The sequence below is a fragment of the Dipodomys merriami genome, unplaced genomic scaffold, assembly GCF_024711535.1.
Source record: "Dipodomys merriami isolate MVZ:Mamm:240054 unplaced genomic scaffold, mDipMer1.0.p SCAF_1003, whole genome shotgun sequence".
Taxonomy (NCBI): domain Eukaryota; kingdom Metazoa; phylum Chordata; class Mammalia; order Rodentia; family Heteromyidae; genus Dipodomys; species Dipodomys merriami.
Window position 1 is genome coordinate 212,915 of NW_027202276.1, and position 17,708 is coordinate 230,622.

At 36.2% G+C, this 17,708-nt stretch overlaps 1 protein-coding gene across 1 annotated transcript; it reads right to left on the bottom strand.

The window, feature by feature from the left end:
- Nucleotides 1-4,938: 4,938 nt before the first annotated feature.
- LOC138807071 (zinc finger protein 182-like) lies at nt 4,939-7,326 on the bottom strand. Its single transcript, XM_069992662.1, has 3 exons — nt 6,418-7,326; nt 5,681-6,249; nt 4,939-5,596 (listed from the first exon to the last, which is right to left on the bottom strand). Exons 1-3 carry the CDS (start codon nt 7,324-7,326, stop codon nt 4,939-4,941), a joined length of 2,136 nt encoding a protein of 711 aa, XP_069848763.1.
- Nucleotides 7,327-17,708: the final 10,382 nt, after the last annotated feature.

Below are 17,708 nucleotides of genomic sequence, written 5' to 3' on the forward strand. Positions count from 1 at the left end.
TGTTGCTGGGATAGGTTGTCCTAGTTGGCATTGACTGGGTTTGAACTCAAGGTCTGGGCACTTTTACTGAGCCCTTCTGCTCAAGGCTAATGCTCTACCACCTAATAGTTCCTTGGAGGTGAGAGTCTCTTGAGCCATGTCTCCAGCCTGGCTCTTGGTTGAGTAGCTGGGAAATACTGTTTTAGACAGATTCTTTGTGCCCAGGATGGCTCTGAGTTGAGGCAAAAGGAATCTTTGTCATAAAAGCCCTTTATAATTCCAATTCAAGAAACAAGGAGATCAATGATATAGAGGTTACCTATAACTTGTTAATAATTGACTAACAATTGCTTGTCAGAATTTTGTAGGAAAACCCAGTAGATATTTTAAACTACAATTGATTGACATTCTAAATACTGGCCGTTGCCTGTGGGCAGCATGTTTAAAGTCATACAACATGTAACTTTTTATAAATGTACAGACCCTTTCTTGGGCTATAGCAGCATATCTTGTTTAACATCTTGGTTTGTAAATGCATTTTTCTGGTTGACTGAGGAGCCTGATCTGCAGTGGTTCCAAAAATGACTGCCCCTGTAGGCCTTTAGACAAATCTCATTAGGGACCTAATCTCAGGTCACAACCACTTTTCCTTAACGGATAAATTAATGTGGCTGGGCCAGCTCAAAAGTGATTGTCATTTAGGACTTTGAGCAGATACAGAGCATTTGGGATTTCAATTATCCCTCACATTTTACAACTTTAGTTTTTATAACCCAGTACCATAGATGACTGGCAAGTCCCTGCCAAGTCAGACAGACATGGGCATTAGGCATGCCTAAAAATTATCTTCCCATGACTTCCAGACTCTGATCAAGCTTTGAAGGTCCATGCAGAAGCGACTCCAGGATCTGATACCAATTCTGCCATCCAATGAGCAGTGGCTTACTGCCTCTGAATGTTCCAACATTGATGGGGTTCCAGGAATGCTTTTCTCGATGGTGGGATAAATACTTGTTTAGTAGTTTCTTTCATTGCTTGCTGGACTTTAACACAGGGTTTGAGTAATGTCCCTCAACTCTCCAGATCAAGAGTAGCCCTCTGCCACTTGGAACTCCAAACCTACTCCGCTTTTGAGCACTCTGCTGGCATATTAGAGATGTCAATCTCACAGGTACCTTTGTCTGCCCAGCCTGGCTTCACACCAATTTTCAGCTTAATGAGTCTTTACTTATGGCCACAATTGTTCCAAATAAAAGTAACAACGATGGGCACTGGAAGGAGATTTAAAAGCATGGTCTTACCTTGAACTCATTCCGGGCCAACATTCGACCTGACAAACTTGTCCTCTGTCCTTAATTGTGGGCCTTTTGGAACGTGATATAAAAATCGTATAATGGCAAAGTAGGTTAAAAAATCATTTTGGTAATCCTAATTTTTATTTTCTACTTTGAAATCAACCTTTAGGACAATTTTTCCTTTTAAACTTTCCTTTTTCTGGGAGGCCTGCTTCTCCCCACAACGTCACAAATTTCTGACAATAGGGAGGCTATTTTTAAATCTTTTTGAAAAGTCATTTTCTTTTTGCATTAAATTTTTCATTGAAACACTGGGCAACACTCTTTACCTCTTGGCTGAAGGTTTAAACTGGCCATTTTTTACTACAGTATGAGTTACATTTAGCAAATTAGCACTTTATTTTGATGCAGTACCTCTGTACCAAGAATCAAGACTTAGTATCTCTTGCCCGTTAGAGGTAAGTCAATTTACATTTTTTACTCATACACCGTTAATGGTCTAACATGGTGGTGATTAACATTATAGAAACAAATACCTTTTTTTTTCGATCCAGAAACACATATCTTAAATAGCTTGTTTTTTATTCTTTTTACCGCAAATTCGCAGGATTTTCATCATGTGTGATTCAGCAAGGCTGGAGTCTAGGCAAGGATGTGGCATCTCCCAGTGTGTATGGACTGTCACATCTCTTGCTGGTTACCTGCAAAATTCTATATGCACTAGTTAAAGACCACTGGGGAAAGACCACACTGGCTTTTGCAGGCTGGTGTCACTGGTTTAGGCAGCTGTGACAACTTTGTTCTGTTACATGGGTATTTCCCATGCATAGGAGCAAACTGCATCTTGACACACTGTGGTCCCTTGATTATAAAGGGAGTTGATCAGTGTACAGGGGAGGAAACAGAGAATTAAAACCTTAGGATTAGTTTACCAGTCATGGTCAGAGGTACAATATTTAATCTTAGCATAGATAGACATAAGAAATAACATAAATCACAGCCAACTTAATTACCAATTTCATTGAATTTGGAAAGGAAACCATCTTTTCTAACTCCTTTCCCATGGCCTTTTAAAACTGCCTGCTTTTTTATTTGGCTTATAGTCAGGTCACAAAGCAATTCAGATTGAACGACAGCTTCCACTGACAAAGATTTTTAGCAAGCAGAATACTTGGTAACTTTGGAACCATTACTATTTACATATTTTTCATATACACAGACAGAGACGTTTGTACACAGATTATAGAGCACTCTTTAATGCTAAAATTGGCCATTTAAAGGTTTTGTAATTTTAGCAGTAATACTTTGCCTAATCATTTTAGAAACACATAGTCAGTTCAAAACAAAAAAACTGCCAACAAGAAGAAGCTTTTTTGTAAACAGGAGTCCAGACATGAACAGACATATAGCATGATGTAGTGTCCCCTATCCTGGACACGTAAGGGGGGGATGTTTATAGGACTCAAAAAACATCTAAGGAAATTTATTGTGAAAGCCACCTTCATGCCCCCCCTCTTCACTGGGATTCCCTCAGAGCACCTGGACCAATTCTTTCCAACCAGACACCCCTGTCATGTGACACCAGGCAGCCCACAAGGATCATTTTTGCCTGTATTTTACCCTACCAAATATCTAGCACAGTCCTACCTCTTTCTGCTTATCTCTATAATCACATGGATATCTGTAAGTATTCTAGCTAGCTTTTGTCCATCATTTTTTCCATGAGTCTAGTTTTTTTACTTGCTTGAGAATTAAATTTAGCAAAACCATAACTCATAATTTGTTATAGAACTAGGAATTTCGAACTAGAAAAAACTATATTCTCCTCTTGAGAAATTCACTTTCACCCTCCATAACAGTGAGAAAGCACAGACTCTCCACAATATCCACACTAGTTTTATTACTCAGAAGAACAATAGCATGATTTACAAGTGAAAAATTCACAACAAACTCATCAGTAGTAAATAGAAAACAGCATGTAGTAAAATCATTTTGGCTTTACTCATCCAAACCCAATTGCTTCAGAATCATGTCTTCATTTTTCCACCAAAGAAACTAGAAATGGAACTGTGATTCTAGTGCTAGAATTTAGCCTTGAGAAAAAGAAGTTAAGGAATGTGGCTAGGCTTTGAGTTCAATCTACAAGACTTCTACCCACACACAAAGAAAATGTATTCCCAAATATGAATTCTTTCTGGTTTTCGGAATGTTTCATAAACTTGGGGATGAAAGATGATGAGACAGATTTTATTCTTGTGCACATTTTGTAATAAACAAAGAGTATTATCTTCCAACAGACCTTCCATTAAAAAATGAACTGGAATAGTAATAGTGTTATAATACATACATAGACCACACATATACTGGAAAACTTTTGGGGAGCAGTGGAGAAATTGATGCTCTCATGTCCTTGGATTAAAGCATGATATTTCTTCCCCATCTATCACTACCAAACCAGTCAGGATGATTTGAGTTCAATCTCAAAGGTCCAGAGCTCCTATTTCTGAGAAGTGTTTATTAAATTTCCTTGAACATCCATTCCTCAATATAAAAGACACAAGTCAACAATTTTACTATCTTAATTCTTTGTCAAGCTTGGAAGTAATTTATACTCATCCCTTTGGTCCAACCCCTGAATAATATGAAGGGGCATACTCTACACAATGAGAGGATGAGAAATGTTGGCTCAGTGAGTGGTTTCCCCTTACAACTAGCTTAATTCTGCCATGAGGGATTTCTCTATAATTTACAGAGTTTTCTGCCAAAGGTTTCCCTATGTTTCATTTTTGTGTGAGTGCTCTAATGCTGGCTGAAGGTTCATTTCTTCTTGAAAGACGTCCTCTAATGTTCACTCCACAGTCTGTCTTGTCTCTAGGTCTCTGAAATATGTAGAGAAACCGCTGAAACTTCTGGCTAAATATTTGTCTACATTTATTATACTCATATTTTCTCTCCTTATTACGTTCTTGGATGTGCTGAGGACTGACTTCTATTAAAATTGCATATTTGTTAGACCTGTAAGTTTTCTTTTCTCCTATGAGATTCAGTTCTCTGATAAACACTGTGCTATGCTGCCGAAGTGGGATTTTCTACATTGGTATTATTCATACCTTGTCTTTCTTGTCTGTGCTCTATAAACACTCATCCCTGCATGATTACTAAGTGAAGGACTTTTTTGATACTTGTTTCATTTTCTCCTGTGTGTTTTCCGATGAAAATTTAACTATAACTTCTCGAAAATTTCCACATTTTTTATTCATAAGATTTTTCTCCTGTGTACATTCAATTTGGAACCATGAGTTATGCCTTCTTGCTAAAAGGCTCCACATTTGCTACATTCACAAGGCTTCTATCAGGTTTTTGTTCTATCATGCAAACTTATTTTCCTTCCAGGTGAGTCTTTCCATAGTTATCACATTCCTAAGGTTTCTCATGTGGGTGGATTCTCTTATGCTTCCTGAGGTATGAACTCCGGATTAAGGACTTTCCACATTTGTTACATTCATAAGGTCTCTCTCCTGTGCGTATTCTCTGATGAACAGTAAGGTGAAATTTCTGTCTGAAATACTTTCCACATTTGTTACATTCATAAAGTTTCTCTCCTGTGTGTGTTCTTTGATGGACCGTAACCTTAAATACGTGACATTAACCTTAAATACGTCCCTCATTTGTTACATTCATAGGGTTTCTCTCCTGTGTGTGTTCTATGATGAACAGTAAGGTTTGACTTACATGTGAAAGATTTTTCACACACATTACATTCATAAGGTTTCTCCCCTGTATGTTTTCTTTGATGGACAGTAAGGTGTGATTTTAATCTGAAATACTTTCCACATTTGTTACATTCATAAGGTTTCTCTCCTGTGTGTGTTCTCTGATGAACAGTAAGGATTGACTTACGAGTGAAAGACTTTTCACACACATTGCATTCATAAGGTTTCTCCCCTGTATGTTTTCTTTGATGAACAGTAAGGTGTGATTTTAATCTGAAATACTTTCCACATTTGTTACATTCATAAGGTTTCTCTCCTGTGTGTGTTCTCTGATGAACAGTAAGGTCTGACTTATGGGTGAAAGACTTTTCACACACATTACATTCATAAGGTTTCTCTCCTGTGTGTGTTCTCTGATGGAGAGTAAGGTGAAACTTCTGTCTGAAATACTTTCCACATTTGTTACATTCATAAGGTTTCTCTCCTGTGTGTGTTCTCTGATGAACAGTAAGGTGTGACTTATGGGTGAAAGACTTTTCACACACATTACATTCATAAGGTTTCTCTCCTGTGTGTGTTCTCTGATGAACAGTAAGGATTGACTTACGGGTGAAAGACTTTTCACACACATTGCATTCATAAGGCTTCTCCCCTGTATGTTTTCTTTGATGAACAGTAAGGTGTGATTTTAATCTGAAATACTTTCCACATTTGTTACATTCATAAGGTTTCTCTCCTGTGTGTGTTCTCTGATGAACAGTAAGGTGTGACTTATGGGTGAAAGACTTTTCACACACATTACATTCATAAGGTTTCTCTCCTGTGTGTGTTCTCTGATGGAGAGTAAGGTGAAACTTCTGTCTGAAATACTTTCCACATTTGTTACATTCATAAGGTTTCTCTCCTGTGTGTGTTCTCTGATGAACAGTAAGGTCTGACTTATGGGTGAAAGACTTTTCACACACATTACATTCATAAGGTTTCTCTCCTGTGTGTGTTCTCTGATGAACAGTAAGGATTGACTTACGGGTGAAAGACTTTTCACACACATTGCATTCATAAGGCTTCTCCCCTGTATGTTTTCTTTGATGAACAGTAAGGTGTGATTTTAATCTGAAATACTTTCCACATTTGTTACATTCATAAGGTTTCTCTCCTGTGTGTGTTCTCTGATGAACAGTAAGGTCTGACTTATGGGTGAAAGACTTTTCACACACATTACATTCATAAGGTTTCTCCCCTGTATGTTTTCTTTGATGAACAGTAAGGCGTGATTTTAATCTGAAATACTTTCCACATTTGTTACATTCATAAGGTTTATCTCCTGTGTGTGTTCTCTGATGAACAGTAAGGTGTGACTTACAGGTGGAAGACTTTTCACACACATTACATTCATAAGGTTTCTCTCCTGTATGAGTTCTCTGATGAACAGTAAGGTCTGACTTCTGTCTGAAATAATTTCCACATTTGTCACATTCATAAGATTTCTCTCCTGTGTATGTTCTCTGATGCGAAGTGATGTATGACTTCATTCTAAATGATTTTCCACATTTGTTGCATTCGTCAAACTTCAGTTCTTTGTCAGTTCTGTGATGCCTTCTGAGACCTGACTTTTGAGTGGAAAATTTCCTACGTTCTTTGTATTCATAGGGTTTCAATTCTACTGTTGTTTTAGGTTGGTCAGAATTTAGTTCTGATTTCTTAAAGATAGATTTTGCAAATCGCTTATGCACATCAGGCTTCTCTGGATATTTCCTCTCAGGTTTTGTAAGGTATAAATCCTTACTGAATGATTTCTCACATTCACTACTTCTATACGGACTCTCTCCTGTGTCTCTTTTCTGATGCATAGTGACTGGAAACCTCCCTCCCTGACAAAGTTCTTGGGCAAGAAGAGCAGACTTATCATATTCTTCTCTGTATTCATTATGGTTAGAGGCAGGATCTCTGACACAAAACAAATTATGGGGAAAGAATATCATATCTGAATTTAATATCTTCTCTCCTCCATATTCAAAATATGGACCATAATAATTTTGACTAAAAGCCTCTGAATATCTAAGTGATTGTTTTACTACAGGAGAAACACCAGACATATATGCAGCCGGCATCTTACCAGGCTCACTGTAGTGGAGCATGTTCTGACACTGAATGAACTCGTCTGTCGTCATCCTTAAGGAGTTCTCACCATTCCTATTCAGATATGGCTTCTGTTTTGAGGTCAAGTTAGAATTCGTCACTAATCTCACTCTTTGCTCTATTTTGTTAATGTTTGTGACAGCTACGTCATGCAGACATTCATCTGAACCTTCCTGGTAAGTCTTTATCACATGCTCCATTTTTTGAACATCTAAAATGAGTCATATAAAGGAGAAAAAACATAAATAAGATCCAAATACCCCTTAATGTAAAGGTAAAGACATTTTCCATCTTAACTATTACATATTTTAAAATATTAAAGTAGGAATTAATTTATGAGAAATAAATTTCTTTCACTACAATGTATTGATTAAGAAAGTAATACTCTTCCTTACACCCTTAAACCTGGGAAGAACTCCAGGCCTAGTGTTGTCCTTCAGCTCTTCAGCTCAATGCTAACTCTCTACCACTTGAGCCAAAGCACCACTCCCAGTTTTTTCTGCTTATGTGGTGCTGAAGAATCGAACCCAGAGCCTTATGCATGCAAGGCAAACACTCTACCACTGGTCTACTATAATCAAGAACTCTAATAACAACAGATGCTGGAGGGGATATAGACAGAAGGGAACACTACTGCATTGTTGGGAGTGTAAACTTGTTCAACTACTTTGGAAAATAGAATGGAGGCTCCTCAAAAGACTCCACATAGAGCTCCCCTATGACCTAGCAATCCCATTTCTGTGCATTTACCCAAATGATCATAAACAAGACCATACTAAGGGTATGCTGAGCAGCACAACTATGTTTATAGCAGCATTGTTTACCATAGCTAAGATAAGGAAGCAACACAAATGCCCCTCAGTAGATGAATGGATCAAGAAAATGTGGTATATATACATAATGGAATTCCATGCATTCATCGGAAAGAATGATCTGGCTCCATTTGTTTGGAAATGGAAAGACTTGGAAAAATTATATTGAGTGAAGAAAGCCAGGCCCAAAGAAATATGGGTCCCATGGTTCCCCTTATTTGCAATAACTAGTATATATCTGAGACAAGCAGAAATGGTCAATAAGTTGATGTTAGGCAAAACGAACCCCAAGATAAGGACTCAAATGCTTTTTTTTTCTTGCTTGCTATTGTTTCTAACATATATATATATTTCTTTGTTGCCTTATTTGTCCCTCACCCATGGTATAACCCCTGTTTTTACTGTAATTGATGTAGATATAATTTGTGGAGGGGAGGGTGGACCCATTTCAACAATGAGCTGTACAAGATGTTATGTCGAAAAATGAACTTTACACCTTTGGCTGGGGGCGGGGACTGGAGAGGAATGATGGGAAGGGATGATAATGGGAAACAAAGGGGGAGGCAACAATGCTTGATAAGAAATGTACTCATTAACTTGCCCAAGTAATTATAACCCCTCTGTACAGTATTTTCACAATAAAAAAAAGAGTAACACTGACCGTTTATGATGGAAAATGTTTTTCTGTGTTTCAGATTTTTCTTCTTTTTGATGTCAGAGGAATTATTTACACAAATCACGAAACTATTTACTGCTAGCTTTTTAACCTGTATAATTTAATATGTAGCATTCTTCGTTTTTTTCCCAAAAAATTGCTCTGTTTGATCTTAGGGGAATAGATACTTTGTATTGTTTATTTTCTTAAAATAATTTATATGTCTACTTTACTTCTCAAACATTAGGAGAACATTAGTTTCTAACTTTGGAGATTGTACGTTTTTTATACAAACCTTTTCCTTTCACCTGAGAATAAAGTTTATTTCCACATTTCTTCAGTTATAAGTTCTCACTGTGAATTATTTTAAGTATCTTTAGAAATTTTCAAATTTGTTTCCCTCCATCTTAGACAGAATCTCATCACACTTTTAAACCCTCAGACTAATGAACTAAAGCCACATCAGCTCACCACCTAGGTAATCATTCTCTCTAGACTGAAAGCTTTGGTTCTGTATCCTGGCCTCTACCCTCCTCATTCTTATCAGAGGATAGCAGCCTTGGCATATTCATTTGCTATACCTGCCTACTACTAGTTTCAAAGAAAACTAAATCTCATTTTTCACATTTCTAATTTTCGTTTTTCAAAATAATTTCCACGAGAAAGAAATGCTAACTTTACCTTTACTGCCCTACACAGTTCGGTGTGCATCTACATGCATTTTTGATTCACAAATCTAACACAAAGATCACCTAGTCCTCTGCTACACATGGGACTCAAGGGAATTAGGAATATTATTGGTCAGTACATAGCAAGACGAGTTTACCAATTTGGTTCTGGATCCAAGATAATTTTGCAAGATGCTTTAACTCACCTAAGAAATTCTTGTCTGAGGCTTCTCTAATATATGGCTCTTCATCTTGCTCCAGCTTGACAATCAATTGAGGTTTAGGACCAGGGTGCCCTGTTAATAAGAGTAAAGACCTATTGCTCATGCTGTGTCAAAATTGTTTTAAGATTTCAGATATCCTGTTAACAAGGTTTCTCCTAAATCTTCTTTCATTTCTCACTGGCTGCATGGTTGAATATCCCTGAGGTTTGAATTAATTTTGCAGGTTGTGTGACTTGAATGCAATTCTTTTCATCAAGGTTAGCATTCTATTAGTTTGAGTCCTAGCTCCACTTCCAGTTTAAGAGTAGTTATCTTGAGATAAGAGTCTCATGGAGACTTCACTGGCATTTTTTGCTTCAAACTGAAAGCCTCAGATTTCAGACTCCTAAGAATTACAGGCATGAACCACTACATATAGTACTAGGTTTGGATTATAAATACTCCCTCTAAATTGATTTCCAGTTCATACTTCCAATAATAATAAATAGGTGTGTATGTATGTATGTATGTATGTATGTATGTATGTATGTATGTATGTATGTATGTATGTGTTTTCTAGATTGTATATCCACCCACAATAATCACCTCAAGTTTGGGAAGACAGTCTCCTCTTTACGGAAGATAGTTTGGAACTTTTGTCAAACTGCTGATTTGGATTCTTGAACAATGAAAATAAAATTGCCTCAGAATATGTATAATTTTCTGGGCACCACTGGTTCAGACCTGTAATCCTAGCTACTCAGTAGGCTGTGATCTGAGGATTGCCATACAAAGGCAGCCCTAGTAGGAAAGCTGTGAGATACTTATCTCCAATCTAACCACCAGAAAGTTTCAAAAGGCACTGATGCTCAAGTGATAGAGTGCTCACCTTGAACTGAAGAGCTGAGGCACTGTACCAACCACCAGAGGTCAAGCCCTACTTAACTTTTCAAGTTAATGTGATATTTTTGGCTCACCTAAGGACACCAGCATGCTATAGGTTTCCTGCATCACATCTCTATACAGGGTCCTCTGAGAAATATCCAATTCTTGCCACTCCTCCCAGCTGAATTCCACAGCCACATCATCAAATGACACCAATTTCTGTAAGGGTGCATTCCATCAATCTCTGAGTCATGAGAACACCAAAGCTAGAATTTCATTCTTCAACATGTATGCTTTTGTATTACAGAATGTGGTTGGAACTTTCTGTGTTATTTATAAAATGAGAGAATATATAATCAAAGTAGAAATATTTGCCTCCATAGTAACTTGGTAATTACACATACAAAGTTTTTCTAACACATGAGAACACATTTCTGGTTCCAGCAATAAAGACAAGAAAACAGTTCTAATAAGCTAATAACCTAGCAAGACAACAATAAGTATGAGTAGGATTCTGAAAGTCTGTGTTTAGCATTTTTTGGTAATATTTACTACATATCTGGGTAACAATGAGTAAATAAATATATTTTCTGCATTTTCATATTCTGCTTCACTGACAATACTATTTAGATTTTCTATTAAATAGTGCTCTCATAAAGAGTCACAACATGGTCATTACATCATATGGAATACATAACACATTAATAGAGCTATGTAAAGCACTGTATTCAGGTGAATGTTAGAAGGAGTAAAATTATTCAAAAAATAGTAAATGAATTATTTGGCTCTCATAAGATTTGACTTAGTTCTCCCAATAAAACATCCGATGTTAATCATTTTTGTTATTAAATTTCTAGATATAAAAATATGGTCATAGATAGCCATATGTTTCCTTCATATGTAAAAACGAACTGCCAGCATGAACGTCTGTGAACATTGACTACTTCCTACCACAACAAATACTTACTTATTACCATAAAATGTTTCTAAATCAGCTTTGCATTTTAATAGGCCTTCATTGAAGGATGGATGTAAATGGATAGAGGCTTAAGGAATGCTCAAGATGATCCCCAAAAATGTGAAATATGACCACCACAAGAAGGATAGGGAATAAAAACTATGAATTGGGACATGATCTAAAAAATATAATAGTTTTAAGATTTAGAATAAATTACTGCACTAATTTGTTGTACACTGTCTAAAAGGAATGCAGTCATTCTTGACAATATCAGAGGTGAATGATGACTAACACACAAAAAGAAAAAAAATATATATACACACACACACACACACACACACACACATATATATATATATATATATATATATATATATATATATATATATATATATATATATATACAGTGTTTAAAGAAAATAGACTTCAATACACAATCCATTGGACAAAAGGCCTCTTCTAACAATATAGCTTGAAGGTATTCCTAGGGAAAGATAATGCATTATTAACACATGTTCATTTTAAGTGCTATAAAAATTATTCTGAGGGGCTGGGAAGGTGGCTGGCTCAGTGGTAGAGCACTTGCCTTGAATGCTTGAGGCCCAGGGTTTGATTCCTCAGCACCACATAAGCAAAAAAGAAAAAAGCCAGAAGTGGCACTGTGGCTCAAGTGATAAGGGCCTAGCCTTGAGCTGAAGAGTTGAGGGAAAGGGCGCAGGGTCAGAGATCAGGCCCGACAACCGTACCAAAAAAATTTATTCTGCATCAAGAGAAAAAAAAATTGCTAACATAGATCTACACAGAGGACAAGATTATTAAAAAGCTAAATGTGTAGTTAAAGGAATGGTACATGTGTAGGTAAAAGAATGTATAGAAAACATTGTATGTAATTTCTCTTGTGAAAAGAAAACTTATAGTATCATATTCATAATTCATAAGGAATGCAAATTCAATATACAAACACATAAGTGTATTAAAAACAAAGTTTGTGAATCCTGCATGTAGATCAATGAATTTGCCTCGCAAATAAGGGGGTCTGAGTTTAAAGAATTATTTCTACAAAAATTTAAAAGGGGAATAGAAAGGTTATACATTCCATTCAATTCCATTGAAAAGTAACTATATTATGCTATATGTTACTAGCATGATAATATTGTAAAGTTTAATGTTCCTAGTAAAAATGCATCCAGCAAGTGAATTTCCTTTGTGTTCCCAACAAAGAAGCCTACAGGGTAGAAAGTTCATTTTCTTGCAGTTCTAAAGTATAACAATTTTCTTGCACATTTTACTTCTGCTGAAGCTCTATGCTTCCGACAGAGTATGGCCTTTGTTCTTTACATGAAATGTCTGCTTATTTTTGTATGAAGAATATTAATAAGACCCTTTGTAAAAACCTTGCAGTCCTTGCATATTTTGAGTTGCACAAATTCAATGGAACATAGAACCAAATCTTTGAAAAAGTAGGGCAACTGTATTAAGCATGCAGTCTTATTTTTATCCTAAGAACAATGCAGTATAACAACTATTTACATCAGATTTAATTTGTAATGGTATCAGAGGTAATTCACAGTGTACAGGACAATGCCTGCAGCTTATATGAGAGGTGATTTACGGTGAATTTGAGGTGTGTGCAGGTTACATAGAAGCGAAATAAGAAATAAATATCAGATGAGACAAACAGATATTAAATAGCAAAATGTCCATCAAAATAAGACCATATTTATATTGTAAAATATAGTAAATATATAAGGCACTGTCTGACATGAACAGAAGAAAGAAAACTTAATGAGCAATCCAAAGTCATGGACTAGAGAGAAATAAAAATTTTAAAAACTATACAAAGATACCATGAGCAAAAGTTAATGATGATAAATACAAATAGTGATAATATGTAGGAAATAAGCATCAGCCCAAAATATTTGAGCACTGATACAGATTGATAATAACAGACAGATTATACATTATGATAATAAAAATTTATACTGAAAAGCAAAGTGTAGAAAGACATGTTTAAAAGACCATGCAGGTTTAATACTTTAAGCTACCATTACTATTGCAGAACTAATACTCCTCTTACTACCTGATATAACAACCAGACAAAAAAATCAGCACAAACACACACATGGATGCCATTATCTTAAACTTAAAAAACAAAACACGATAGTGTTACGTTTATCAAGACACATATTCCAAGATTACTAGTAAATCAGAAGACAAATGGTGTAGAAACCAATATGAAAAATTAAAATTATGTTATAAATACATGAAAATTAAAAGATATATTTGTAGTATTCTATGAGTGAAATAAATACAGGGACATTAAAATGGATCTCAAAGAAATGTATTCCTTCATTGTGATTTATAGAATATTAAATTTAGCCTCTTTCTTACTTCACCTTTGAAATCAAAAAAATACTTTGGGGCTGGGAATATGGCTAAGTGTTAGAGTACTTGCCTGCCATGCATGAAGCTCTAGGTTCCATTCCTCAGCACTACATAAACAGAAAAATTAGGAAATGGCACTGTGGCTCAGGTGGTAGAGTTGTAGACTTGACCAAACCAAGATCAGGAATGGTGCCCAGGACAGGCTCCAAATTCAAGCCCCAGGTTTGGCAAAAAAAAAGTTTAAATATATGTATGGTGTATTCACAGGGATCTCTTCTGGAGAGTGGGGGAAAGCCAGAGAACTAGAAGGAAATGGGGCAAAAAGCGCATCTGTGAGGTCATTAGGCAATGATGAGTGTAAGCTATACAAATCATGAGTCAAGATGGAAGGGAAACATTGGGAGAGAGTGAGGATATGGAAGACACAGCATGAAAGGAAATGTACTCAATACCTGGCCCAGGAAATGGTAGTCTCCCCATACATCACCACTATAACAATAAATTCAATTAAATTTGAAACAATTTTTTCATGGAGTTGTGTGATCATAAAGTTAGTGAAGAGAATGTAGCACAGTTAGAAGAACAGCTACAATTATTAAAAATAAAATACATCACTTAATTGAAACATGAAATACTGGAGCTTAGGTTGAATATTAATTTTACATATGCTGTTAACAATAATCTAACTTTATTGTAGTATCCAATTAACTGTTAATGATAAATATTCATGCAATTAAAACAAGTGCTTCTGGCTCAAGATGCTGATCCTCCCCTAGTTACTAAGGAGGCTGGAAACCAGGCAACTGGGTAGACAACTCAAATTAAGCAGCTAATCAACAGATTGGAGGAGGTGTGGCTCAAATGATAATGCCAAAAAGGAAATTAAAGCACAACTTAGGAAGTGGGAAAACCTACCATGCTCCCAGAATGGGAGAATCAAAATTGTGAAAATGACAATACTTCCAAAGGCTATCTACACCTATCAATTGTCCAACCTCATTCTTCAATGAAATATTAAAAGCAATCCAGAAATATATATGGAACAATAAAAGTCCCCAGATAGCAAAAATGATCCATACCAGAAAAACAATGCTGGTAGAATATCACTAACAAATTTCATACAGTACTACAAAGCGATAGTAATCAAAACAGCTTGGTAATTGCACAAGAACAAACTTGAGGACCAATGGAATAGGACTGAAGTCCCAGAAATGAACACACAGACCTATATCCACCTAAACTTTGAGAAGGGAGCTAAAATATAGAATGGAGGAAAGACAACTTCGTCAGTAAATGGTGGTAGCAAAGTTGGTTCATAACCTGCAGAAAACTAAAGCTAGATCTGTATATATAATCCTGCACAAAGAATCAAATCCAAAAGGATCAAAAACCGCACATTCAAAGCAAACACCCTAATAAACATTACAGAAAAGAATAGGAAAAACTCTAGTGATACTTGTAACCAGCCAAAATTTTCTTAATAGAGACCCAGAAACACAACAAATCAAAGAAAGGTTGGACAAATAGGATTGCATGAAACCGCAGAGCTTCTGCATGGCAAAGGACATTGCTAACAAGATCAATACAAAGCCCAGAGATTGGGAGAAGATCTTCACTAGAAATAAAATGAACATGGGTCTCATATCTAAAATATACTTAGAACTCAAGAAATTAAATCCCCAACAACAAATCCTCAGAGAAACAACTGCCCAATAAATAAGTGGGCTAAAGACTTAACAAGAATCTAATCTGAAGAGGAGATAAGAATGGCCAAAAGACATATTTTTTTAAAAAAGGCTCAACTTATAAATATGTTAGAAACAATTACAAGAAAGAAAATATATTCGAATCCTTAACGGGGTTCATTTCGCCTAAAATCAACTTATCTGACAGTTTCTGCTTGTCTCAGACATATACTAGTTATTGCAAGTAAGGGAAAACATAGGACCTACGTTTCTTTGGGCCTTGCTTACTTCACTTAGTATAATTTTTTCCAAGTCTTTCCATTTCCTAACAAATGGAGCAATTTCATTCTTTAAAAAAAAAGTAAAAAACCAAAAATGCCTCAACTTCTCTAGCCAAAAAGAAATGCAAATTAAGACAACCTTGAAATTCCACGTCACCCAAGATAGAATGGCTATAATGAAGGACACTAATAACAACAGATGCTGGAGGGGATGCGGACAGAAAAGTGAACCCTATTGCATTGTTGGTGGGAGTGTAAACTTGTTCAATCACTTTGGAAAGTAGTTTGGAGGTTCCTCAAAAGACTGCACATAGGCGTCCCCTTTGACCCAGCAATCACACTTTAGGGTATTTACCCAAAGATTACAAACAAGGGAATACTAAAGCCACCAGCACACCTATGTTTATTGCAACTTTATTTACCATAGCTAAGATATGGAACCAACCTCGATGCCCCTCAGTAGATGAGTGAATCAAGAAAATATGATATGTATATATCCATATATACATAATATGTATTTATACATATATGTATGTATATATACGCACACACACACACACACACACACACACACACACACACCTACACACTCACACAATCCTTTTCTATGCCTCCATCAGAAATAATGGCATCACCCCATTTATTAGGATATGGAAAGACTTGGAAAACCTTGTATTAAGTGAAGTAAGCCAGGCCCAAAGAATCACAGGTCCCATGGTATCCCTTATTTGAAATAACTAATACATGTGTAGGACAAACAGAAATAGTCAACTGCAAATATATAACCATATAAGATGATATGAAGTGAAATGAGCACTAAGACAGGAACCCGGGTGGTTTTTGTTTCTTGCTATTGTTTTTAATGTACTTATAATGTACTATGTGATTTTCTTTGTTCCTTTGGTATGTTCTTCCCCCACGGTATAACCTCTGTTATCACTGTATTTTTTTTTTTTTGCAGTGCCATGCATCTTGTATATACATTTTTATAATTTGGGGATAGGAAGGAAAGAAAAACAAAAGGTTTAATTATAACAATGACCCATTGTAACAATGAGATGTACAAGACACTAGGTTGGGGGCTGGGAAATTGGATCAGTGGTAGAGCGCTTGCCTTGCATGCATGAGGCCCAGGGTTCGATTCCTCAGCACCACATAAGCAAAAACAAAAAAAAGCTGGAAGTGGCGCTGTGGCTCAAGTGGGAAGAGCTGAGGGACAAGTCCCAGTCCCAGAGTTCAGGCCCCACAACGGGACCAAAAAAAAAAAAGGCACTAGGTTGAAAACAAACTTTACCATTTGTGTGAGGGAGGGTGGGAGGGATTGCAGAGGTTAGGAGGAAAGAAATGGTAGAGGAAAGACAAAGGCGCAGGTAACAATGCTCCCTAGGAAATATAATCACTTAACTGTAACCCCTCTGTAAACTATTTTACAATGCAAAAAGATTTTTTTTAAGAACAAGTAGTTCCAACAGTGAAGGAGGAAGCTGACAGGATGTGAGGCCTGTGAGTTCCTGTTTCAACACTAGCACAAGAAAGGCACAGTGGAGAATTAGGTAGGTGTATCCCATTAGTTTTGAATTTAGACACCAACATGCATCACAACAAACCTTCATCTCAGACATAAAAAAAAAGGGGGTAAGAAAATTTCAATTCAAAGAACTATGTCAGCAAAGGAAAATTGATCAGTAAAACAAGTTCCCAGATACAGCATTTGCAAAATGGTGAGAGACAGATGGAGAGAAGGGGGACTGAAATAGATGAACACACAGGCAGGAAAATATATAAAAAGTGAGATAAAGAGAGAAATGATGAAAGCTTATGAGTAGGAAACAGAATGAAGAGAGTAAATAGAGAAAAATATCTTGTGATGACACCTTAAGAAAAATACAGAGGGTTTTCTAGGAAGACAACACACTATATCATCAAATATCATCAAGTTTTATGTAGTCAAAGATCAGGAAGCAGTCCAAGAAATATTGGAGGGTAATTTAATTACATATATCTTACTAAGTAATATCTAACATTGGAAGGTGTGTGTGTGACCACACTA